General features: G+C 40.8%; 1 protein-coding gene across 1 annotated transcript; it reads left to right on the forward strand.

Annotated features, from left to right (window-relative positions):
- The first annotated feature begins 671 nt into the window (after positions 1-671).
- prtga (protogenin homolog a (Gallus gallus)) lies at positions 672-27,002 on the forward strand. Its single transcript, XM_061046288.1, has 19 exons — positions 672-738; positions 2,260-2,562; positions 10,949-11,093; positions 11,301-11,434; positions 11,710-12,006; positions 12,123-12,282; positions 12,655-12,902; positions 14,336-14,500; positions 15,602-15,907; positions 16,671-16,859; positions 22,282-22,377; positions 22,463-22,649; positions 23,417-23,544; positions 23,923-24,093; positions 24,882-25,061; positions 25,181-25,304; positions 25,416-25,554; positions 25,825-25,938; positions 26,190-27,002. The coding sequence occupies exons 1-19, from the start codon at positions 672-674 to the stop codon at positions 26,610-26,612; spliced, it is 3,576 nt and encodes a 1,191-aa protein (XP_060902271.1). The 3' UTR covers positions 26,613-27,002.
- Positions 27,003-27,813: the final 811 nt, after the last annotated feature.

The raw sequence follows: 27,813 nt of genomic DNA on the forward strand, positions 1-27,813 counted from the left end.
TGTTAAGTGTAGTGTGTCAATTTGTCTGTACAGGAGAGTCATATAAAGCTGGAGTAAGATCCCTCGTACACCTGTGTCCTCATACTTGACCAATAAAAGGTATTATAAATTATTATTATGAGTGTGTGTATTGTTTACTCTACCACAATAGTGATATAAATTGCTTAAATACCTACATACTTACAATAGGCTACATAAATATATATAATAGGCAACGCTATTAAACATACCATAAGCTATCAGACAATATCATATATGATACCATAAACCTACATAACCAAAATCACTTTGATTTGAACTGAGTTAATTTAGCCTTGAACTATTAAGAGTCGTTTTTATACAGAAAGAATAGCCTACTTGTACGTTTTCAATGCTTATATAAATTAAGTTTTAGCTTCTTAACTACAGGCTCAAATAAGTGATAGCTCCACCACCAGCTCACACCACACCTGATCCGGGATGTTTTGAATTCAGCAGGACCATTTGACATGTTTGCCCTTTCTGTGCACTAGGTGGCGTTGGACAAAAAGACCCGCACAGCCGGGATTAATCGATGTCCATCCTAGAGGAGGGAAACCAGCACCAGCCCTCCTCCACCTCAGTAGCTGCCCAGTTCATCTGGAGGAAACAACTATGAGAGAGTAGCGAGCATGCTTTGACAATTCATGTAAATGGCGCTCGTCAAAAGGAAACTATATCAGCGCTTGCTGTTCTTTCTCGTTTTTCTTCCAATATCAGGTAAGAAGCGTTTCAAATGATCTGTGGTTTGACTTCTAGTGTTTGGTGCATCACTGTGAGAGACTGTGTCCTTCATGTTAGACAGATCTGAGTTTAAAGCTCCTCTCTGTCATTTAAAGGGTTAACTAAATGGTAATTGATATTTAGCTATGAACACCAGATTTGACCTAAAACCTGAAACACGAATTACAATATTAAAGTTTAAGCCTTTTTTAATTTGTACATTTAACATGTTCAATTTCTGAACTTCCAAAGTCATGCTTGTCTTAATTGTTTTAACCCCTTCATGTCCGTAACTGTAGCCATTTCCATTTGAACACTTTTGTATTTCTCTCGGCTGCTGTAGGCTTCATGTTAAACAGACAAAATATACGCCATTGAAATGGTGTGGATAACGAATAATGTGTGAGATACTTTTATGTTTTTAATAGTTATATAGGTTAGTTTTCAGGGCAGATCAGACAGGAGTAAAGTGACAATATGGATGAAGCATTACAAACAACAGTGTGCTCAGGGTTTACAAACTGGAGAACAGATTACAACAATTCAATACATCTCATGTCAAACAGAGCTGGACAAAAAAAATGGCTCAGGAAAGATACTGTGGCCAGGATTCATGTGTGGTTCCTGTCTTTGATTTGGAAAAAAAAAACCTGTCACTTGAAAAGGTTGTGATGTCCATTAAGATCACAAAGTTGTAGGTTGTCTGTAATTGCTTTGACTTTAGCTGAGTAAACCGCAAATATGCTACAGATATATTCAATCAAAGTATTTAGGGGATGAAACACACTCTCTCTCTCTAAATATACATATATATATATAAATATATATATATTAACCATCTGTTGCATAATTACATATTTACTATCAAGCTCATCTCAGCATGTTTGCACGATTGTCTTATTTAGCCTTGTATAGTCTTTGCTTATTTAAGTTTATATTTAATGTTGTACTTTTGTACATAGAGATTCCTCGTGTGTGTAAGCATACATGGCCAATAAAGCTGATTCTAATTCTGATTCAGTCCAGAAAGGTCACATTAATGTAACATTATGTAAAAGCTCCTGCTGAGAGATCAGTAATAGGCTTTTGTGTACACCAAAGGGATGGATAGGATCAACTGTTTCACCTTCAGCTAGTGACTTTATGAGCCATACCTAATTGGATTAAAGTGGAGCAGAAAGACTCTATGACTCTATAATTTGATTACTGTACAGGACATTAGATCTCATGCTGGTGGGCCTCCAACCCTCTCTGATGTGATTATCCAGCTTTGTAGTGACTTTTAATCTGTGTCGCACATGAATCCATCCGAGACCTCAGCCTCAGATATATTTCACTACTTTCTCACACATTCAGACCAGTTTAAAACTCACCTTTAATGCCAGAAGTTAGATCAGAGTAGAAAATGTGTGTTCCCTTTCTGGACATGTTTTTGGGCCTTGTTCCTCGCCCTTACTGACAGCCCCATGCTGATAACCATGCTCACTCCTCATATGCATTTTTTTCTTTCTTTTTCAGGTGTTTTATGCTTTAGTGAGTTATTTTTCATCAAGGAGCCCCATGATGCCACTGTCATGCGGAAGGAGGCGGTTATTTTGGACTGTCAGGCACATGGAGAGTCACCCATCGACGTCAGGTGGCTCAAAAATGGAGTAAAAGTTTTGGAGAGTGAACGGGTGTACCTGCTCGCGAACGGCTCCCTTTTTATTTCAGAGGCGGAGAACAGAAGAGGAGACAAATCAGATGAAGGGCTCTATCAGTGCCTCGCTCAGAACAAGTATGGAGCTATCCTGAGCCAGAAAGCCCGTCTTACAATCGCAAGTGAGTACCATGCTGGAATAACATTGTGAATGGCAACAAAGTGGAGAACATGTGACGTGATGAGATACTCAGCTATGATCGTGTTCAGGCCTTTAGCTATAGTGTCTTGCACTGGTTAAATTACTGGGTTAGATTCAAATGCATAAATCAGTCATGGAGATGTGCACTTTTAAACATTTATTAATTGCTGCTTAGTGTTGCATTCCTGCCATCTTTGGTAGTATCAGAGGAGGAAGCGGAACAATGTATTCAAGTAAAAGCCAAGAAGATTGTGTTTTTTGGAGGGCGAAGATGCCCATTGGTGTGTTAATGAAGGAGCAGCAGATTTGAAAGGTTAGGAGCTGTCCAGGATACTGCCGCTCCAAAGCTAAAGAGCAGATGACCCCTATTCACAGGCTGAGGCTTTCATGTTATTGCACCCTGCTCGCTTGAGGAATTGTTCTTTTGGAATGCTTTCCCCCACCCCCCACCCCCCCGTGCCATGAGAGCTGGCCTCATATTTTAAAGGGGGGTCGAGAAGCTCCAGGCAGAGTTGGTCTTTTGGGACCTTATATCCCCTCCTCCTACACCACAGGACATGCATCTTGCTGTGCCACTTTTGCAGAATGTATGTTGACCTTTTATCAGCATTCCCATCACTGCTTAAACATGCATTTTTATCATTCAAGGAAAGATGCTGAAATCTATTTTCAAATTAATTTAGTGAGGCTTTCGTGCATGTCTTGATCTGGTATGGCAGTCCTTGTTCCTGTGTAATTCCTCAACGGGAGATTCATTTATCCCAAAAAATGTTCAGAAATGTCATTCTGAGTTACTGGAGATCACTTTTAATGAGTTACTGTTTTAACAACAAAAATGATTGCAGATTCTGAGACAACCATTAGTCACATTTCTTCAGCACTAAGAGCTTATTAAATCTTATGGCATTTTTGAAATAATTCTCTTTGGATTCATAAAATGTGTGGACAAATGGAGAGCAACTATTGTGAGTGACATAAAAGCTTCCTTAGATAGTTAACATGACTTTTTTATGAGGCTGTATTTGCTCTTTGCTGGAGATGACAGCTGTAATACAGATTGATCCTGGAGCTTGAATCACATAAATAGTTGTATTAATTAAAGAGTGCTTTATAGTTTGAAGTTGAGAGGTGGTAAAGGCTGCCAGTAAGCTTTACTAGTTTGTTTAAAATGGCACTTAGACCTGCTTGAGAGTCTATCTGGAAGCTCATAAAGTTTGCACATACCTGAGAAATGCTCAGTTGAAGGACACAGAGGTAGCAGTGGGGGTTGTTGCAAGTGTGTACACACACACGTACACACGTACACACACACACACACACACACACACACACACACACACACACACACACACACACACACACACACACACACACACACACACACACACACACACACACACACACACACACACACACACACACACACACACACTCACACACACACACACACACAAATGAGAATTGCCCTTTCCCAGTACCACTGCCTTTACCCTGAGTGTCTAAATGACCAAACTTTATTGCAGCCCTCACCAGGTCAGTAGTGGCTGGAGGCTTTGCACACAATTGCTTTCTGCCTAACTACTGTGGTGAAAGAGTGAAAAGCTTTTCACACTGACCGTTTTTGTCCATATTAACCCCCCTGTTTGCAAAAGAATAGGGTTTCTTTGGGGGCAATTGTTCTTTCTCGTATCAGTGGACGGAACAGCTGGACCTGTTCAACACTGCATGGCTAATTACTTTTATTCTAGTAAAAGAGTAAAATATCTGAGTTGATTTGAGGATTTAGATTGTAAAATCACAGTCCTGATTCAACAGTATAGCTGTTTAGTATGACCTGTCTTTTGTAAGAGAGTCTGCCTAGAGATCTGACAATATGTGGTCATTTACTTGGATATATTTAACCGGGGAAAGGCTGTGCGTGAAAATATCTTTGATCTTCTTCTCAGAAGAAATGAGTTATCCCTCTTTGTCAATTGTCATCCATGCTACGTTTCCCCTTTTCCTGAAGTTGTATTCTTTAAAAGTTCAGAAGTGACAGATTCACATTCCTAATAGTGCAGGGATGGTGATGATGATTTTAATACTTTACATCACATGTTGCTCTGGATCTGTTGCTCTTCCTTTGGATAGTGTGATGACAATAGAGGTGCGGGAAAAAAATCGATTTATGTAAAAATCAAGATTCTTCTCTTCTAAGATTTAAAATCGATTCATGACTTCCAAAAATCGTTACATATTATATATAATATATTTTATTTTATTTTTTTGGGCTAATCAGTCACTCCCTGCTAAGTGCTCAGGCTGCCTCTTTAACTCAGTAGAATGCCAAATAGAGCAACAAGAAATTCAGTCTCACAGATGACTGGAGTAGATCCTCCAGTATGTACTCGTCTCATTCATAAATAGACTTTGACTCCATGGATCAATGACTCCAGAATCTTTTTGAATCGAAAATCGATTCTGAATCAAAATCGTGACCCCAAGAATCAAAATCAAATCGAACCGTGAGACACCCAAAGATTCCCAGCCCTACATGGCAATGAAGGAGTTTAACCTTAAACATTGTGTTGCTGAAGCACAAAGGTGAGAAGGGATTTGGCCATGATGAAAAGGAATGTGACACATGAGCCTCACCATGTGACTTGTGTCAATAGACTTTAGATTGATGGGGATTTTAGTCGAGAGATTGCCTCCAGAGATGGCTTCCTTTTTTTAGACATTAACACCATGTTATACCTCAGGTACCCAAAGCATGTAAAGCGTGGAAAACTTCTGATTTTCATCAACTTGTAGTTGTAGGATACACTGTGGCCTCCATGCTGGATTCCGACATGTTGATAGTTGATAGAAATGAAACTCCAGGAGCAGTCTTAATGAGGACACTATGCCAACTGAGTATGAAGTCAATTCTTGGGCCTGTGCTGGAGGATTGCTTTAACGGCTACTGAAGAAATCCTGCATATATTTTAGGTGATCTTGTACAATTATTATGACAACCTAAAGCTTCTGACTATAAAATATATGCCGGTGCATTATAATGGCATCCTATGTTGCAGCTTTAGTCTGTTTTTTTGTCACTGTGGTGATTCTGTTAGACACAGATGTTACACATCTTATACTATAGGTAATTTACTTTCTTAAATGCTGAGAGAAATATAGAGCTTTAAATGAAGGAGCTGCTGCTGAACTTTAACTCAAACTAGTGTGTCCTTTGGCAGCTATAGGGCCTGGACCACAGCGACATTTGAAGTTGCTAAGGAGGGAGTCTGGATGGGCACAATTAGAAACCCAATAAGAAGAAAGTAAACGTCTCACAGTGTGAGCTGTGGTGTGTATGAAAGAAAATGGCCTTAAGTGAAACAAATCAAAGCCTGGAATCTTGTTTTTCTCCTCTGCTGGACACGAAAGGTTACCATGGTACCCCTGAACGGCAGGCCCAGGGGTCAAAGGTCTCTTTAAATTGTTCAATAGATAGAGGGCAGTGAGACAGAGCACGGGACTTAAATCTTTCTTAAAATTATACTGGATTCTCATCCTGATTTATCAGTTCCTGCAATGCTCATCCATGAGTCTACTTTGGTGGTTATGAGCATCTTTCTTATCTGTCGTTTATAACATTACTTTTCTTACATTATTACATTATTACATTACTTTTTATCTGACAAGTTCTTATTTATATGAAACTCAATGAAAAAGGATGAAACTTTGTTAATAACCAGAATGTGGCTCTTTACAGATTGACTTTTTCGACTCCATGTGCTGATATGGAGATTAAAGACAATGAATCCACTTTGTGTGCTGAGTGGAGGGCTGCTGTTGAATGATTGGAAAACTTTGTGGCAGAGATAAGGGATTGGAGGAGGGAGGAGGGAGGATGAATGCTTCTTCCAACACCGCTCCCCCACTACCCAGGCGGTGTTTTGAGAGGTCACGCTGCTCATCGGAATGGTTCTTTGTTTGGCCAGGCTAGTGGTCACTTGACTGTCCTGCAGGCCGCGTGTAGAAGCAGCACATCTGCCATCCAGCTCGTGATTGATTTGTGGGTATTTTGTAGCTCTGCATTCTTCTCCTTCTTGCTTATCAGTCCCCCTTTTTTTTCCAGAGGCTTTTATTTATGTTCAGCGGGGGTCACTGAACATTGTTAAGGAGCCATCACTCATTAAATAATGATTAATTTGACATGATTAAGAGTTAAGATAACTTACTTTGGCATAACCTTGCATTGAACCCATTCTCACTTTAGGAGTAAGAACCACAAGAGGAATAAATGTTAAACTTTACAAGGCTGTTTCACTGTTTCAGTGATGGTTTTTTACAGGTCTCTCCATGATGCTGGGGGTCGTCAATTTAGTGTCAGCCTGCAGGATTAGGAGAGCATGATCAATTTTAATGTCTCCCTAAGAGATTGGACCCTGCATGGCGGTTGGGTTGTGTTGGGGGCGGTTGGATCATTTCCATCCACACAGTTGAACAAGCTACATGTCATATTGATAAACCCAGGTTAAAATGACTTTTTAGAGCTTAAAAAAAGCCTTGTTGAGGTCTGATGTAGATCTATACAAAGAACAAAATAACTCACAGTGTTCACTGTGTTTTCAGCCTTGTCCACATTTCAAATACATTGTTCAAGTTTTTGGTTCCAAGTTAAGTAAATTATAATTTTGAGATGATAAGCTAAATGGATTTTCAAGATGCAGGTCTACTATGCCACGATGTGTCCTTGGCTGAAAACCTAAGCAGAGACAGAGGGCTGAACTAATTCCTGGTATTTGTAAGGGAATCTTTGTTTGGGCCTGGCCTGTCCCTTGACCTTCAGTGTGTTGAGCTGCTGGCATTAGCAGACCTATCTGCAAGCTTAAATGATTCAAACACAGCTTCACTCTTCAGCTTGGCCTGTAGGTAGAACACAAAGAGATAAAACAAGACAGACATATGGACAGTCTCAGATTTGAACTCAGGACGTTGCTGTCACATAATGCTGTGTGACTTGTAGTGATGTAGAAATTGACTCTCTAAAACTTACCCTCCTGTAATCCATTCTAACTTGGTGTTTAGTTTCGCATTTTTTGTGGCATCAGAATCAACAGCCAGAAGTCATCAATACACAAGAAATCAAACCATCACAGAACCTTGCAGCTGGATAACAGAGTGATTTTGATGCAGTTTGCAGGCCAGCAGTGAGCAGCAGTTATTTTGGCTTTAGATCCTGGAGTTGGGGGATCTCCTGAGTTGGGTGCAAACAAGGATTTGTGGGGTCAGAGGTGAGAGGTGAGATCAGAAGCAGAGCGAGCAGATTGTCAGAACTGTTTCTTTGTGCTTTCGGAGAATAGACCAAGGGATTTATTCTGTTAGCGTTGGCAGAATTTTACAGCATAAAAGCCTTAAGGTCACATTTGTATTTAACATTTTTGGTGGAATTTAAAAAAACAATTCTGTCATTTTAGTTGTAGCACACAAAGATTCGACAGCAGAGTGAGCTCATTTAGATAGTGACAGTAAAAATAAGACACAGCATCATGTTAGCCTTGATCTTTCATCTGCACAACATAGCATCCCCATCCACAAACATCATCGCTCAAAGCAGAAGGTCAGCCTTTTATTTTCAGCTGGAAGAGCTATGACCAACCAGCGGCGATAGATTTTCTACCTTGTTTTAGCAGTTAATCAATAATCAATAATTATCCTTCTGTTTGTCAATCTAGCATCATTTGACTGAATGTAAAGACAAAGTAGTGAAGCAGAAGATGAGTGCAGATCATCTCTTGTGCCCCACAGTCTCGTCACTTCAGCACATTAATGGCATTTTGGTAAGAGTCTGCTGTAACACAGGGGGTCGGAGAGTGTGTGTGTTGGGTGTGAAAGCCTCTCTCACTGCTGTCTTTACCTCAATCAGACACAGTGGAGCTAAGAGGGGTAACATCTCAGGACTACTTTTGATTATTTGTGACATGTGATGATGGGGGTGAAGGAATCTGATTGTGAGGACGACTTGTTAGTTCTCCAAAATGAATAATTCTGTGTACAAATCTCAGGATTCTTCCTTACAGTCTGGAAAACACGACCTCCTCTGCGAGTCATTTTGTTCACACCTCTATATTTTTTATACTTTTGATACTATGACCAAAAAAGAGGAAGCCGCCATCAAACAAAAACTTAGACAACAATCAGTTACGACTACAATCTGTGAATTCATTCAGGAGGAATATTTTTTTATCAGAAAATCGAATTATAATCTTAATATCGTTATTTCACCATCCCCACAAAACAAGTTTTCAGCCCTTGAAAAATGTCTTGTCACTGGTGTGATGTGTAAGTCATTAAATGTTTTTTTTTTTTTTTTTGTGGTCAGAGCTCTTCTGTTTTTTAGCACTACAACACCTGGCAACACTGCTAACACACAGCCATCCATCATGGCCCTCACAGACAACATTGTGCTTTTATGACCCAGGAGGGGTTTCCTGTGGAATTTTCTCGAAAGCAAAGTTAACCACTGCAGGGTGTTGTATGTCGCCACAGAAAAATACTCTAAGAAACATGTCTGATATCAAAATAAAGGCAAAGAATAAAGTGACTGTGCTTAGAGTTGTACGAGGTTAACGTTTTTCTCTGTTGAATGTTGTGTTTAGTGTCAAACATATTTTATATTCAATAATCATTTCCACGCAGCATTTTCAAACCCTAACCCAAAACATGACATTCTGATGTTATGTTTAAGGTTTTTTAAGGATTCAATATAACAGTCAAGAAGCTCTGGATGTTTACACAGAGGCTGAAGAGTAACACAGCTGGATTGTTTATCACTTAAGTTAAGAGGCGATAGTTTTATCCTGAATGCTGGCAGCAGTTTTACATTTTGAAAATGTTATTTTGTTGATACAGAGTCGTACTAATACATTTTTCTGATTAATTTGAGAAAGAACAGTTCCTTGATTGATCTGTGTCCTGGATGGCATATTGATGTTAATACATTAAATGTTAGCATGTGGTGATGCAAACAGTTGTTTTTGTTGGTAATCTCAGTATTTGCTCTTTTACAAACAACAGTGCAATTGATTTCTTGTAACAAATGATTGGCCTCAGGCTTCAGCAGCTTTTTTAACTCAGAGTGGGGGACAGTATAGCATTGAGCAGCCATCATGGCACTCAGCACTTATATCCTCCTAGAGCCTTTATTAACAAAAAGGACTTCAACATCAACATCAGGAATTATACAAAGCATAAACACACTTCTGTTAGGTGTTTGCTTCTCTATTAAAGGCCTCATTGTAATTCACGTTGGGCCTCATCTGCTTGCTGCTCAGCTGGTGGCTGACAACAGCTCAGTTTCAGAGAAACTCTATCCATGCAGGATGTAGCTGTTCCACTCCAGTCGTCACCTTCCTGCAGCTCTTCTAGATCTGAAGGATGTCTGAAATACAACAATGCATTTTGAATGGCAGGGTTTACATCTGAGATAGACAATACAATAGCTAAATGTGTTTAGTTGTTTTAAAAAGTATTGATTAAGACTTGGATTTAGATTAGACATCTATTGTGATTTGTGACATGGTTTTATGTCCAAGTAGGTGTTGTGGAAACTCATAGAGGGAAATACAACACCAGCCTTTATGAAACTCCTCAAGGCAAATGTGTTTTCTTTGACTTCATCTTTAGAAGAAAACATATATACGCTTATGTCCTGAATTGCAGTCTTTGGGGTGGCTGTGGCTCAGTTGGTAGAGTCGGTTCTCTCTCAATCAAAAGGTTGAGGGTTCAATCCTCAGCTCCTGCAGCCACATGTCTGATGTGTTCTTGGGCAAGACAGTTCACCCCAAGTTGCTCCTGCTGCTTTGTCTGTGGCATATCAATGTGTATGAATGGGATTAGATTCTTCTGATGGTGACTTAACAACCTCTGCCATCAGTGTGTGAATGGGTAGGTGTGAATGTGGTGTTGAAGCACTTTGAGCTCAAGTCCATTAACCATTGGGAAAAACCTGTTTTGTGCAAGACACAGTGAGCTTTGTGTGTGAGTAGAAGCTGTCCATATGTGCCAATCGTCCCCTTACTGCCTTTAGAAATGAATAAATGTTGCTTAGTTTCAATGAATCTGTTTTTATAAATTAAGTTAAGTGACTGTCACATGTTCCAATTATGACTCTTATATTGTGAACTTGGCCGGCCCAATAATATAATTACTTTATTTAGTTTCATAGTGTATTATCGTAACACATTATAAAGTGAAGGAAACATTGTTGAAGTAACATATTTCAGAGGAAAATCATCAAATTCAGTTTATCATCGGTAACATTCAACATGAAATGAATATGTGCGATACATTATACGATGTTGAATGTTTGTTAAAAGTTGTCTCTTGTTCTGCTGCAGGTATATCTTCTTTTACAATCCAGCCAATGTCAATTGTGGTGACCCAAAGCTCAGTCGCCAGGTTTTCGTGCAAAATCAGTGCTCACCCTCCTCCAATCATCACCTGGGAGTTCAATCGTGTCACATTACCCCTCACCACTGAAAGGTAAGCTCTCTCTGCTGTTTTCAGTTTCAACCTCATGGAACTCATTTGGATACCCTTCTGGATAGAAGATTTTTTTTTAGCATGATAGCGGAAGATGTCCTTGACCACCCTTACCCATATTCAGATGTTAACGGTTGTGATCTGTAATTGCTTCCTACTGTTCTTGCTCAACACTTTGTCTAATCTGTTTGTGTCTCTGACATCCAGAATCACAGTCCTGCCCAGTGGTGTTCTCCAGATCTATGGCGTGCAGCGATCAGATGCAGGAAATTACCGCTGCATCGCTACCAACATTGCCAGCCGTCGTCGAAGTACGGAGGCCACCCTTACAGTCACTCCAGGTGTGTCAAACAGTTCCCATTTTGCAGGTGTATTATGATGAGAGCATCATCTTTAGTGGTGAAGTATCAATCACATAGCACTTACAGGATAACTGTAAAAGGCATATGTGATGGGATGGGTGTTCTTTAACAATTCTTATACTTAGTTCTTCCTTTTTTTAAAGGAGAGTACAGAGACATATACACAAAAGTCACAATGTTTGTCACCTGAATGCACTTAAAATGCACCGTCTTACCTCCCTTCTTCCTCTCTCTCTCTCATGTTCATGCTGCAGCTCCAAACCCACAGCTTCCCCAGAGGCCTCGCATCATCGCAGGGCCGCAGAACATTTCAGTCACACTGCACCAGAATGCCATCCTGGAATGCATGGCCACAGGAAATCCACGACCCATCATCTCCTGGAGCCGCGCGGACAGCAAGTCAATAGACGTTTACAACACCAAAGTGTTGGGAAATGGTAACCTCATTATCACAGACATCAAGCCTCAGCATGCAGGAGTCTACATGTGCAGAGCCACTACACCCCGCACACGGAACTACACTGTCGCTGCAGCCAATGTCACAGTTTTAGGTAAAGGCTTACAAAAGTTTGACTTTATGTGTTTTGTTTTATTTATCGTTCAGAAAGTAAATTCTAAACTTTTTGTGTACAGTTTTCTAATTGTTGTTGTTGTTGTTGTTCTATAGCACCACCCTCCTTGGTTGAATGGCCAGAGAGCGTGACCCGTCCCCGTGCCGGCACTGCCCGCTTTGTGTGCCAAGCTGATGGAGTTCCAACTCCTCTAATCTCTTGGCTAAAGAATGGAGAGAGAGTTCACTCCAACGGTCGGATTAAGATGTACAACAGGTATGCTTCTTTTCATTTAAAGGGAAACACATTTTCCTTTTCTGACAAGACAAATGTAATTGCTTCAGAATGCACAGAGATTTTTGAAAGCAGGAACCCTAACCTCTTTTAGCATGACACACTCGTTTAGCAGTCCTTATTGGCCAATTTACAACAATTTAGATGAATAATTCACTGCTGCCCTTACAGCAGAAAGGAAACTGAATAATTTACAGCCATGCAAACGGGGTCGTCGCTGGTTTCCCTTTAATCTTATTCAACTGTCAGCGCTTGTAAAAAGTATTTATAATATGACGACTCCCTGAAGCCTCAAGATAAAGCCATCTGTGTGCAAACTCTTCACATCTGTTTGTGTGTGTGTTTGCCGCACAGCAAACTGGTCATCAACCAGATCATCCCGGAGGACGACGCCATCTATCAGTGCCAGGCAGAGAGCGAGCAGGGATCGGTTCTCTCCATGGCGAGGCTCATTGTGGTGATGTCTGAGGATCGGCCGAGTGCTCCCAGGAATATCCGAGCCGACACTGTGTCGAGCTCTGCCATCCTTCTGGCTTGGGAGAGACCTCAATATAACTCGGATAAAGTTATCGCTTACTCGGTGCACTATGTTAAGGCTGAAGGTGAGTAATGTGTGAACAAAAGAGAGAATGTGAGAAGGGATCATATTGTCAATTGCTGTCGCACAGGGATAATGTCTCTAGTATAATGTAACAGTCAAAATATTAAACATGTAAATCTATGTCCTTTAAAAGAGTACTCAACCAATTGCCCTCCCACAACATTATTCAACACATGATGGACTGTAAAAAAAAAAAAAAAAGGATTGAAACTCATGGAGCAACACGAGAGATATCTGATTTATATCGATCTATTTCACTTGTCCATTATTATTTCTTACTGACTACATTTCCCACAATGCAACGACATGGCAGACAGTTCTGTCAGAGCTTTGGGTCTATTCTGGTAGTAGCTGCTAATGAACACAGTTTACAGACCGTCGACTTGAGGAGTTTCAAGTTGAGGGTCCTTTCCGTGATCAAACTCAGGATGCAGACAAAACTCTTCACAACTAGCATGAGGGTTGTTGTTTGGCAGCAGAAAGGCCTTTCAGCTTTCCTGGGAACTCTTACTGACAAGAGTCACATTCAAACAATACAACGTTTGAGAGAAAAAAAATCAGCTTGTTCATTCAAGCACTGCACTTAATTATAATGCCAGTGACTTCCATTGAGAAGGTGAAAGTACAGAATTCAACTAAGGAGAAAGGAACACCTGCTAGATTCTGTCGGGGGGTAGGGAGGTTAAAAAAAAAGAAGAAAAAGCTGAAAAGATGTTCTGTTTTTTTTTCCTAGAATTTTCCAGGATTTATTTTTCATGCACTTAATTAAGATTTAATCACACACTCTCCTTAGTCCCAGTCTCACAGAATAGCTGTCATTGACATTGACTGAGTGTCAGACGGTTGGTCTGCACCTGAAGCCACTACATGGAGGCTGATTAAGTATCCTAAAGTGTGTATTATTAAAGAGAAGTGGGGGTTGTGAACTGGACAGGAAGCAGGACTTTGTTAAGCTTTTCAGCAAGGCCCGCTGAGGCACACAGACTACGGAGAAAGCTTTTTTATTTACTGCTTGAGAATCCTTTTTTACCAGGTCAGGAATCAGACAAGGTAACTCTTTGCCCTGTACACAAGAACATCTTTTCTGTGACTTTGCCAGTCTGCTCTAATTAAAACACAAGCCGACAGTACTGTAGGTTATCTGACAAACTAGAGCAAGTTAATGGAGATGAATATCTGGTAAGGTTCAGTTTCAATGCAGCGACAGAAACGTTATAATGTTTGTTTTGCTACATTGTTTTTTTTGTTTTATCTCCTGGGTTGTCACTGTGAATACTTTTTTGGTTCACAACCTGCAGTCTTAGATCATGATGCAATTTGTCTTAACAAATATATTTACTGAAAAATTAACTTCCCATCTAGAAGGACTGTTTTTGTTTTTTTTATACACAGTTTAATTGCTAGTCTCAGTTTACAATGTTGTAACTTTTCCAGGATTAAACAATGAAGAATATCAAGTGGTCATTGGAAATGATACAACTCGCTACATTATTGACGACCTGGAGCCAGCTCGCAACTACACCTTCTACGTGGTGGCCTACATGCCCATGGGAGCCAGTCGAATGTCTGATCACGTGTTCCAGCACACACTCGAGGATGGTGAGGCAAACATTACCAATCCTTTCCACAGTGAACAAAACATTGAGATCGTTTATGTATAAGAGTGAGATGAGCAGATAAAGGAGTGCTTTTATTGCTCCTTCAACAGACTGCTAGAGACCAGGTGGTGCTCATGTTTGTGAATAAACTCTGTTTTCAATGTAAGAAAAATGAAAGGATTAGTGTACACAGTGCGTGTAGATGTATGAATGTGACTTTGTATACAAGCTTATGTGTAAATATGTGTATCTGTTTTTATGGCCCTGGAGGGTTTTACAGTTTCTGGCAAACTTAATTTTCTCATGTGCTCGGCCTCTGGACCAGAGGTGTGTCTGTTCTACGTGACTGAGAATATACAATTATATCATATAGCTTGTGCGGCAGGTTATCACCCCTAGTAGCTGCTCTGGTAAAGACAATTGCAATTGCATATTTAATGAGGGGACAGCAAAAGAAACCTTTTTGGTTCGTTAAACATGTAAAACCTTTTCTTTGAGATTTGACAACAACAACAAGAGATGCCAGACTTGTAGCTGCATCAAATATTGATGCTACATAATTACAGCCTCTATGATTGGTTCTGTCTTCCAGGTTCGATGTCAGTTACCAACATGGTGGTCAACAAAAAGTGTTTAGATTTACTGTATTGTTTTGTATGCAATTTTATATAAAATTGTTCCTATTTATGAAACATGTTTTGGAGATTCAACCTAAAGAAGCTAGATGTTGTCATGTAACAGTCCTGCATTGACTTGTAACATCTTCCAGAATGGCCTCATGCCACCACACATATTATAGCCGGCAAAATGATGTTCCCCTACAGTAAAGATATCCTGTTATCGCCCACTCCCAGTTGTATCTCAACTGGTGTAACTGTGTCTCCACTTAGGCTCTCAATGCACCAATCAGAGTAGCTCTCAGAAATGTCGATGGTAGAATTCATCCAACTGTGATTTAGTATGTTTATGAGGAGATGTTTTCTATTTAGCTACCACAAAAAAATATTTTAGAAAGACCAGTAACTTATCAGGTGACTTAACCCATTTCTTCGCCTCACAGGCTTCTTTTACACTAAACCTTCTCTGTTGTGTTGGTCCACAGTTCCTGTCCGCGCCCCTGAGCTCAGCCTTACCAGTAACAGTCCCATTGACATCCAGGTGTCTTGGCAGCCCCTTCCAGACAAGCTGAGTCGGGGAAGAGTCTCGGCATACCGTTTGTCTTATCGCACCAGTGCTGACAACACAGTCTCTCAGGTAGAGCTACCTGGAAAGAAGACCCAGCATCTACTGGAAAACCTGCAGCCTGACACCATCTACCTCCTGCGTATTGCTGCTGCCACAAGTGTAGGGTGGGGGGATCAATCTGCTTGGACATCCCACCGCACTCCGAAAGCATCCAGTGCCCAAGGTGAAACATTTGGAAGAGTTGTCGTGATATTTTTTGAAACACAAGTACAAATTTTGGGATAGCCAGAACTATAAAAATTACTAGAAAATCCCCCAAAAGATCTACACCTGGGGGGAAGATGACGACCAAAACTATGGATCCCCTGTTCAAACCATGAGGCAAAATCAAAAGGAGAGCTTCCTCTAAAAATCTTGTTAAGGCATTGTGTTTGTTACTCTCCGACCTTTGGCCTGCACTGTCAGTAACATTGGAGGGGTTTCAGTCATGGGTCATAAAGGGAGCGACTAAGGCCTCTGGGTGGGGAAAAGTATATGGCTGCTTAAAGCCACATCTGAAGCTTTGAGGCGGGGGAGGGGAGGATTTGTTTTTCCTGCCCATCACTATTGCCTTCTTCCTTCACTCTAAATGCAGACAGGAGTCCTCTATTTGATAGCTTTTCCCCCCTCATTCCTAAAATAAAAATGTGTGAAATCGCTCCCTTGACTGCTAGTGTTGTTACCTCTGGCCTGCGTTGAGTGTGAAACAGCTGGTAAGGCATCAGATGATAGTTTCACTTTCAAAGAAAACTGCTGCCCGAGAGCCTCCTCTGTTCTCCACATAAATACTTTAGACAACTTGTCGAGGAGACTCCAGATATCTGAAAACAAGTTCCAGTTTGTTGAGAAGTCTTTGAAGTCATGTTTGGTTTTCATATTAAGCCATCTTTATGTTGTATAACTTTTATCAGATTCTAAATCATATGTTCTGCCTCTTGTCTTGATAGTTCCTCTGGCCCCTAACCTCCACTTGGAGCCTCTAAACTGCACCACTATAGTGGTGCGCTGGCAGCTCGCACCCAGGAATTCAGCCAGTGTCCAAGGATACAGACTCTTCTACCACGAGGAGAGTCAGCCAGAGAGCACCCCGCTTCAGTTGCGTGCTTCAGATCATACCCACACCATCGGAGGCCTTGGTGAGTTTTGTTGTAAATCATTTCAGTTATCTGCTCCTGCCACAAGGATGCCTAATATGCTGGAAGTTATAAAGTATTGTTGTGTGTTTTTCTATACTCCTAAACTCAACAACAACAACAACAACAACACAAGACAGAAGATTTCATTTAACATCCCAAGTTCCCTTTCAAGAAAATAATGTGTGAAGGTTAAAGAGCATCTTGTTGCTTTAAATTCACATCGTGCTGAAGAAAATTAATTTCCTTTAAAGTTTCTTTCGATACTTTTGGTTGTGATGCTAAAAAAATATAATCCCTACATTATTTAACAATTGGATAAGCTGTTGTTAGTTACTAGTGTAGGGTCATTAGGCAGCTGGAGAACTCTTGTTCACATTTAGTGTAAATGAAGACAGAATAAATAAAACAACATCGAAGGATTTGATTTGCACCCAAATATTTACAGATGAGTGAACACTTCCTAATTGATGAAATGATGTAACATTAATTGATAACATAAAAATACTTTATCAAATGACACAGACCTGCAGTTACTTTCCCGCATGTCATTCCCCACTCTCTCTCTCCCTGAATTCTCCCCGGCTCTATCCACTGTCCAATCCATATGCATGCATAAAATGAAGCAGAAGCAGAAACAGGAGCAGCTTGTATTGACAGCCAGTCTTATGAGTGATTAATTGGTTTAAGTCTTGTCCTGTGTCGAGCATCACTGAACAGCGCCACATCCCAATTCCACGACCTCCCAACCTCTGCAAAGGATTTCAATGTGTGCACCTCTTCAGCAGCTGCAGGATGGTGTTTGGGGCATATCACAGCTCCTCTGGCCTTTAGGTCAGATTCATTTTGGCCTTTTTATTGTTTGAGAGGAAAAAGGGATCGGGCCAGTGCAGTGGACAACTGACCATCTGTGGCAAGAGGGGGTCAACCAGGTGGTCAGCAGCTGACTTGTAAATCAGGCTGGTCAGTGCTAGACCGCGATCAGAAAGAGAGAAAGATGAGGAGGCACTATAAATTACTTTAGGTGTTAACTCTTCACGGCTGCAGGCATAACGCTAGTTAGATATTTTGCTCGACGGCTTTAAAACCACTGAAGTTAATGCTAGAGCTACAATACATCTACTCCTCTTTTTTACTGATAGTGATGAAAACTAATGTTGTTTCAAAGACTACTAACTTTAACCGGTTTTATATTACTTTTAGAACAAAATAAAAACATTTTATGTTTTTGGTCGTACACCTCCTTATATAACGTCTATGTTGAACCGGTCCACTGCACCGTACCATAATCGCTCTACTGTCTGTCTATTGCTTCAAGTCCCGCGGGTTCACTCTGAATTAGGACAATCTGCTTTTAGCGTCTTTGCCCCAAACACGTGGAACCTTGTTCAAAATACCCTTAAGATTGACACTCTGATGTCTCTTACATGATTTGAGTCATTTATCGCAAATCATTTCACCTCGCTGTGTGATTGTTTTTTATAAACACGAATGTTGTGTGTTCTTAATTGTTGCAAATGCTGTAATTTGTATGTTTTTGTATCTTGAAATCTTTGTAAATGAGGGAAACTTCAATGATTTACGAGGCTTAAATAAGGCTGATGATGATTTATTTAACGCTGTCCATATTATTTGATTAGATTGGCTGTTTTTAAAAGTTGACAGTTTTGGGCTCTTTCGCTGATTTTTCCAATCAGTGAAATGAACAACATCTAAAATAGAGCTGCATAAGAAGAATCATCTTATTGTTCCTCCCCGATAAAAGAGCTTTGCAGGGCTGTGAATCCAAGAGAGAGAAGCTGTTTTGTGGAGCCAGATTTATTATGTGTTTTATGACTGCTTTGAGCAGTGTTGCTGGAGGAGCATTGACTTCAAAGACTCTCATTGTGTTTGGCTTTGAAAGCCACAAAGATAGTTTATTAGCCAGGACCTAAAGGAAATGCAGCCTCTCACCAACTGAGCTGTAGGTAGAACAATGAGCATGGCTTGTGAGCTCGCTATCTTACAGTTTGAGATTTCTTTCTCATGAATTAGCTGCAGCTCTGTGTACAAGGGGGTAGCTGTGTAAAACTCAGCGTCTGACCTCCTGTGGAAACAGGAAACTGCAGCTAAAAAAAAAACCCTGCTGTGAGGTGAGGAACCGGACTAACTGGTTTCTATCTATTTGACCAATTATACCTTCCTTTTCAAGACATTACTGTACTCTTGTATCTGCTACATTTTGTGATGAACTACAAGCTGTTCTTATCAACTTATGACAAGCAGCAGTGATGCTGACACTTCTGCACAAAATGAGCACAAAGACAGTATGTGTAGATGGTGCTCTCTTTCTTCACATGTAAGCATCTTCACACGAAACATGTGTGTTCTGCTCTCCTTCTGTTCATGAGGATATTGTATTTTTATATGTCTGTATTTAAAGATAATTACTTATATCTGCACACTGAAGTACTTTCCAGAGATTTTGGCCAAATAAGGACAAATTCTAACCTCTAATCATTCACAGCAGGTGATCACTGTAAATTATACATGCTTGTACTGTAAACAGTATTTCCTCCAATCTCACCGATGCTGACCTTACCCCCCCAACCCCTTAAGCCAATAACATTGATTTTTAAGTACCAGCTGTGGTAAAACTGGATTCTGCTGATTCAGCTCTGTGTTCAGCTGCAGAAGGACATCCTCTGAGCTGACTGTAAAATGATCACTTATGATGATCCACATGATTGAAAGCACACCCTGAGGGACAGGAATGTGTTGGTTGAGTATAAATGACATGCTGATGTGACCTTTCCTCGCATGTGTTTTTTCTGCTTGGCCCATGAAAGCTTAAATACCTTTCATACCTGTTGGCACCGGGCAGCGCTGTGTGCACAACTGTAGATTTATCTCACTGCTGCTGGCTGTCTAGCATGTTTATCTCTCCTTTACTTAAAAAGAGGCGAAGCATGTTTAATGTAGACATAGTTATGTGTTCTGGCCACCAGTTTACAGGCTATTTTGTACTAAACGTAAGTGATTGTGTGTCAGTATGTGTTTGTGTCTAAGATTTGTGTGAGTAAGGACCAAGGAGAAACAGAGAAAAAGAGGGAGAGGAGAGAGAGAGAGAGAGAGATAGAGAGAGATGATAGATGCTGGTGTGAGGGTTCATGCTGGAGTTGACATTTATGGCCCCTGTTCAGGCCTGGCTTGCAGCAGCCTGGGGGGCCTTTCGCAGGCCAGAACAAAACCTCAGGGCCGACAGGATCTGCATTTTGGTTGTAAAAAAGGGGGGTGACCACAAATGGCTCAAGTATGCCCTTTAATACAAACAGCATAATTTATGGGAGTATGGCCATGTGAGATGTATTCCAGTAGGATGGACTAGAAAATGTCTTCACTGAAGGAATTGCATCCCCAGAAGATCTTCGCTTTCTAAGAATATTAAAGCACCGTTATAACTCAAGTTCTGTATCTAACTTTTTTCATTGACGAAAAACAGAAGTTGGGTTTCCAAAATTAGCTGGTAAACGTTTTGACTCATCCTATCAGTCCTTTGATTAAGCTAAAATTAAAATTGTATAACTTTCCAGCCTTTTATAAGATTTAATATATGAGGATTAATTGATTTCAATGATTTATTAAGACCATTAGGTTTGATTCTATTAATCTTGAGAGGCTTTTTTGAAAAGTTGTATTGGCAAAAACATTTTCAGTAAAGCCTATGGCCGAACTTTCTTCAGTTTAGGGTACTTTATCATTTGATTTGATCCTATAACGTTTAACAGAAGAGCTTCAGGTGTCTTGCTCTCTTGAAATCAAAGCTATCCTCCAAATGTTCTCTCATCAGGCACTCTGATCAGTCATCATCTATTAAGTGGCATTTTATTTTTGATTTGTAGTGTTTCCCTGTTTTTCCACTCATTTCCTCTGCTTGACCCTCCCCCTTCAGAGAGAGCCCTCTAACCTGTCCTTTTGCAGGATTTAGCTTGCCCAGATTCCGTGTCAAAGGTCGTGGCCCAGATGTCACAGCTTCCCCCCTCGCAGAGCTTCTCTGTTGCATAATTACGGCAGGCCCATTGTATTGTGGGGCTGGGTAGAGGTGCATACTATGTGCCGGCTCCTCTTTGGAGGTGGACATTGAAGCAGAACAAACCGACAAAAACTCTTACAACGCTAACAAGGTGGACAAAAGCATAGGCCCCTCTTCTTTTAATACACCAAGAAATGTGAGTTTATATGGAGAATTTATTTTATCTCCCTGCTCAGTCTTTGCCACTCGCAATAATTCATGATGCAGTTGATAAAGTTAGCACTACTTTAGTATTTTCTCTGAATCGTGTTTGCAAATAAGATACGGGCATGGAGGATCCCTGAGCAGCAGAGGAGGCCCTTCTCATGTTGCACACCCATGACCTCAGATTCTTTCTGAGTTTAATCTCGGCCTGACCTACTGGCCCTGGTCTGGCTCCAGTGAAACTCCTCAGGGCTGCATGGGGGTGCAAGTAGCTTGACTCCGCCCCTCGTAAACTTCTCTAACCTCTTTGGACCCAACTTCATCCCCCCTGGTCTCTCCCTTCCCTAGAACCCTTAAATATCTCATATAGCAATAGAAATTGTTTTGGTTTTATTATGCAACAAAATGTAATATGGTCAATTAAATGCTTTGATTGTATTTTAACTAGGAAAATATAGTAATGAAACTCATGTCTCCCATCAAACTGGTACCAAGACTTTAGGAAACAGAATTTAAGCTTTGGGATTAGTTTGCATTTCTGTCACTCACTGTAAAAGTACGAGACAGATTAGATTCAAAGTATTGCTACTGATTACGACTTTAGATAAGATCCATAATTATTATTCTTTTTTGGGTTTAAAGGGACATTTGGTCAGCTGGCCTTTGTTCAGCCCAGGGTCTTAGGGGTCACTGAGGCCTACAACTCATGTTGACCGTCAGCCGTGTCCTTCCCAGGGGATTTTGTCCTTCAATGTAACCCCCAGATTCTGGACCTGAATAGGAGTGGCCACTGACCACTGACCAGCAGGCAGAAAAGGGTCTTCGTATTTGCACTCAAAAGACTCAGAGTGACAGGGTGATGGATGTCGGTGCTCTTCTGCTCTGCTGCAGAAACTGACCAAAGGACTTACGGCACTGAACATCTGCCGCTCTGCCTCACCTCTTTTTCCCACCACACCATCCAACCAGAAAACCTCACTGACCCCCACACCCACACAGTCCAGGCTATTTTCATGTATCAACCCTGCTTCCTGTTGGCTGTAGGAGTCTCGTTGTCCTATATCTAGGTGTTGATGATGTAGTGAGTGTGGGTGAAAAATAAATCCTTTACTGAGTCCAGTTCTGAGACCACAAAGAGGCTTCTTAATTTTAAGATGATGATAAGATGATTTACATGAAGTCTTTGGTGTCTCTCTTTTTCTCATGCAGACCCACGAAAGAAGTACCATGTTAAACTTCTGGCATATAATTTTGTCGGAGATGGATACCAGGCAGACCAGACTATCAGCACCCCTGGATGTGTCTGTAAGTCCAAGGATAATCTTAGAAAGTGAGTTTTGTGTCTGAAATGTGTTGGTAGTAACATTACTGTTAATGTTATTTCTCTCAGCTGTTAGGGATCGCCTGGTGCCACCACCACCGCCTCCACACAATGTGTACACCAAGACTAACAGTTCCACGGCCATATTTCTGCACTGGGGTCGACCAGCCTTCACCTCCAGCCAGGTGGTCAACTACACTGTCCGCTGCAACCCAGTAGGCCTGCAGAACGCCTCCCTGGTGCTCTACCTGCAGACGTAAGAACTTTTTCATTATTCATCACGTTATTTTAGGCCGTTGATCCACAAAAAAACGAAACATTGCGTATTTGAAATATTACAGTCATCTAATGAGCCATAATGTAGATTAATGCAGCTCTAAAAGCTACAGTATGTGGAGACAACTTAACGTTGTTTTCCTATTTGGAGACAAGACATGGATGTGAAGTGAAACCAGATGTAACTCTGGGCTTCGTGTACTTTTCTGTTTGATCTCACTGTTCTTGCTCTTATCCTTACAACAAATTATGTTATTTGGAAAAAAACTTCAGCACAAGGTGATTATCAGTGCATCATCTGTATCATTTCACTTTTACTGTTTATAAAAACTTCTCACTCAACAACAACAAAAAACTTGAGTCACAGTGGTTGATTAAAGTTTTCAGGTCACTTAAACTACTCTGACCTTTCCTCTGCACACTACCTGCCCAGCTCCATACCACCACCTGCTGGCCAAGACCCTTTATTAATTAAGGACCACTTTGTAGACACAGTGAAACTTAATAACATCTGCAGATTATTACAACTAAATCAAATATATTCATTTGAAGTCTGCACCATGGGATTTTTTTTACATTTATTCAACAGATAGATGTCCAACACCTCTGAGTGTTTATTTTAGAGATCGGCACAACCGCGTCTAGACACGATAGCAAGTTAGACTACACTGATTCGTATGATGGATTTTCATCTGGCCTGAAGCAAATATGTGATGTTTACGCCCCTATTACGTCTCTCTGCTGCAGGAATGAGCAGAGACTCCTGGTGCGAGAACTGGAGCCCAACACCAAGTATGAGTTTGCCATTCGACTTCACATTGACCAGCTCTCCAGTCCCTGGAGCCCCGTGGTCTATCAGAGCACTTTCCCTGACGGTGAGAGCAAACTATCAAACATTTCAGTGTTATTATTAATAATATTTCTGATTCTGAAAGATTTGGTGATGGTAGTTTTGAGTTATGAGGTGTTACTGTAGATATCACTCAATATACATGTTCAAACAGAATCTCCAGTACCTTTCTTGTTTGTCATTGTAAAATAAAATAAACAAATGATTCTAGAGACTCTAGAGAGTTATTTATTGAAATGTGGCTTGTGACTGTTAGGCCAGTATTTCCTTACATATTGGTATGCCCCATTAAACATGATCATTCAAATAATGACAAGGAAAGGACATCTTTTAACTTACCTCTGTTTTAATGTTCAAAATGATTTATTCGATTTTTTTTTCTTGTTTGTTTATTCCCGCACAGCTCCCACTCTGTCCCCCTCTAATGTGAAAGTGACTCTGATTGAAGTGGACACAGCGCTGGTTTCATGGAAACCTCCAGAGGATCCCAACGTAGCTGTTACACATTACACCATCCTGTATGCCACCAGACACGCCTGGATCGCTGGGGAATGGCAAGTGCTGCAAAGAGAAGGTGAGGAGACTATTATAGAGATACATAATACAGTATGAGCAGTGGAGGGGGAAACACAAAGACTTCCTCCTCTACCACTCCAAAGGTCCATTGGAAATCAGTAACTCATTTCAACACTATCCTCCTCTGTTCATGGTGCCAGGATGGGTTGAGCTCAGTGCTTTTGTCTTACTGATAAGATTGGAGGTTTCATTAAATAACAACAAAGACTTTGATTTACCCTCGTGTTGACCTCATCAAAACAAAGGCCATTTTGAACTTGTGCTGTATAAAGAACAGAATATATTTAGAGATGGACAGTCCACATACAGAGTCGATCTTTAAAACATGCAGTTCACTGCAGCTTTAAGCTCTTATCCTCATTTAAACAAATACAAAAAAAATGCTTTACTGTCTGTCTCTGTGGAATCTGAATTATGGATTCCACTGTTTTGGGAAGAAAAAAGTGTGTGTCAATTTAGAAAGAGACCTTTGAATCGACAGACTCAGAAATATAAGATGTCAGTCTAATCTGTTTATAACAAAATAATAAATGTTTGATATGATTAAGACAGGAAAAATACATTTATTTTGAAGGACTTGGAAATTGAATATCTCTATCCTAAACCAGTCCTCTCATTCTCATCTATCAAGCTCTTGTTGTTTCTGGTTCTTGAGGCATCCTAGATGTTTTCAAGATCATATGACCCCCTGAGAAAACACACAAAAAAGACAAACATTCCCCAATGTTTAAAGTGAAGCCTCTCACCCAGCCCCCCACCACCTCTTAAGTGTTTTTTCACCAACAGGGAGCATCACCATGGCTCTGCTGGAGAACCTGAAGCCCGGCCACATTTACTTTGTGAAAGTGTCTGCATCCAACAACATGGGCGACGGTCCTTTCTCTCAAACAGTGGAGCTGACGGTGCGAGCAGATCTCTCCTCTGGTCATGATCCGCGACTCCCGCGTGGCTCAACACAATCAACAGGTTGGTGACACATGAACCCCCTGATATCCTGGGTTCGGGGTTCTTTTTTTAACAGAAGTTGAAGATTTTGAGGCTGCACTTTGACTGATGATTCACAGTGTTACTTTCATCCCCCACAGCCTTTTCTGATGGCTTCTACCACCTTGACCAAAAGTCAATGACAGGCATCACTGTGGGAGTCTGCATCGCTTTCATCTGCATCATCATCTGCGCTTTCATCATCGTTTGCAGAGGCAAAAACAGGTAACAGCCACATTCCTCCGAAACATAGCCCAATAACAATTTAACAGTGAAGGCTCTGTTTCCCTGAGGTTTTTTTCTGTCTGTAGTAAAGTCATGTTTGTGTCCCTGCAGGAAACTTTCAGCTGTAAAAACAAACGGTGAAGGATTGAGCACAGCTGCAGGTGCAGGACATCTGGGCTCTGAGAGACAAGCTGAGAACGCTGATGTGACCGTGCCAATGATGAGCCAAGAACATTTCATTGATAGCAAGGTATAATCACCTTGTACAACATGGAACAGAGTCAAAACAGTCCTAGCAATACTTTGGAACCCATTATTTACAGGCCAGAAAATGTTTAGAAACTGGGAATTGTTATTCATTTGAAAAAAGGTCAGAACCAAGAAATATAAACGGTAAACAATTAATGGAAATAAGCAAGGGTCTGCAAGAGGATTCATACAAATGAAAATAGTTTGTACTTTATTGTTGGTACTGGATATGGCTCATGGTTTTCTTTCGTAAATGTTCTTTCAATTACAGGGTGGAACAAGCCTCATTATTAATTCTCTGGGCCCTGTTCAGTCCAGCACTGAGAAGAAAGAGAAATGGTTTTCCTTCAGCAGTAACATGAAGAAGGACAATAAAGCAGCACAGGTGAGATGAGGAATGACGGGTCCTGCTTGTAGAAGTGTCATCAGTAGATTCCCTAATCTCTTGTTATATGATCTCTGTACATTACTGCCTTCCTCACGTTTAACTGTGAGACTTGATTCTCATATTCAGAGTTGATTCATGTCCTCCTCAGCTTGTTCTTGTTTTCTAAGTATTTGTTACAATGTAAAAAGAAAGAATAATAGAAATGTGTTTCAGTCAGCTAACTGATCAAACATGTATCTGTGTTGTAGAGCATGAGACACGGCGCTGCCTCCTACCACCCTGGTACCACAGTGTTGACCTTCGAAGAGGAGCTGGCCCTTTCTCCAGACCAGCCCAGCACACTGCAGGCGCTGCTCTGGAGCCCCGGGGACACAGAGGGCTCCTCCAACAGCGAGGGCAGCCACGCAACTGGTGACTCAGGCCGTTACTCCCACGACGAGACAGAGATGACCAACCTGTCATCTGGACACAGCAGCCGTCCGCCGTCTCTGTCAGCGGAGGACAGTGGAGACTCTGACTGCAGCAACCCTGCTGAGGAGCCGCTGGAGCTGATAGAGAACAGCCAGACTGACCGGTCCATTCAGAGCTACTGCTGTCAACAAGAAGCACAGAACAGCTCTCAGTCTGTGCTCTCTCTACAAGTGTGTGGGCGTGTGCCTGAGTGTGTGTGAGAGGGTGAATGTGCACTTGTGTGAGCGTGTGAGCGTGTGTGAAAGCTGGGGTAAACTTGCAAAAACTTTACTTAAGAATACGAATCGTTCAGCACACCATAGACGTACATTTTTGTGCTTAAAATATATTAACATTGCAGCAAAATTAAATGAATAGTTCAACATTTTGGGGAAATCTTATAATTAACCATATTGTGGAGGTAAGAGGTACCACTCCTATATCTATTTTGTCAACTATAAGGCTAATCTCAGCAGTTTAGTTTAGAGCAATGACTGTAACAAGAAAAAAAAAAGCATAGTGTGAGTCAATCCAGCACCTATACAACTCCCTGATAAACATGTTATATATTGAAAAAATGACAAGTTCAGTTTTATTTGAGGTAATTTGCAGGACTATTTCTTTGCTGGTACGAGTTATTTCCTGGAGTCTGTGCTGGTTGCCTGGTAACAGCTTGCAGCCAGTTGTCAGGCTGGTAGTCCACTGTAAATCTGTGAATTGATGTTTTAACACAGATGTTTTTGGAGATATTAAACAAACATGATATGATGTGTTAATTGTAAAATTTTAGAGGCACTGGTGGACAGAGCCCGGCTTATTGTTTCCCACTTTCCTATCTGTATGCTAAGCTAACAGGCTGCTGGCGCTTTATTTACTGTAGTGGCAAAAATCTTTTCATCCCAAAATGTTAAACTAATCCTTTGATTTTATGGTTGCCACCTCAATCAACAGCAAGTTATTTATCCAAGTGTGCCCTATATTCATTTCCATTTGCAAGTGAACTGCCGGCCTGAATGTCAGTTTGAGAGAGAGCTGTAAAGAAATGAGAGAGTGAGACCTCTTTTTTTAACCTTGGCCCACTTTTTGTCATAGACATAACAAACAGGAAGCCGACAAAGGCCTCTCTCCGTGTAAGCTGTTGGCAGGTGCGGGTCATTTGATTTCTTTTACTTGTTTCTGTTTTATTCAATGAATGTCTTTTTTTTTTTTTTTTTTCTTTATTTGTGTGCGTCTGTGTTCGGAAAAAATCTCACCCACCATGAATGTTTAAAAGACTGTCCAAAATGTGGCCAAAAGTTACATTTCGGACATTATTTAAAAGAGTTTATCACTGGAGCAAAAAGGGAAGCGTGAGTCCTTTTTGCTTATTATCTACCTCGGTTTACCTTTGGGGTGAACTTACACTGTATATTTAAAACTACT

This window comes from Labrus mixtus, chromosome 1, assembly GCF_963584025.1.
Source record: "Labrus mixtus chromosome 1, fLabMix1.1, whole genome shotgun sequence".
In the NCBI taxonomy this organism is placed as follows: Eukaryota; Metazoa; Chordata; class Actinopteri; order Labriformes; family Labridae; genus Labrus; species Labrus mixtus.

Coding starts and splice junctions, on each gene's coding strand:
- prtga (XM_061046288.1), top strand. CDS start 672: ATGGCGCTCGTCAAAAGGAAACTATATCAGCGCTTGCTGTTCTTTCTC. Junction 12,007..12,122: donor AGCCAATGTCACAGTTTTAG/GTAAAGGCTTAC, acceptor GTTGTTCTATAG/CACCACCCTCCTTGGTTGAA. Junction 23,545..23,922: donor TCAGAGCACTTTCCCTGACG/GTGAGAGCAAAC, acceptor ATTCCCGCACAG/CTCCCACTCTGTCCCCCTCT.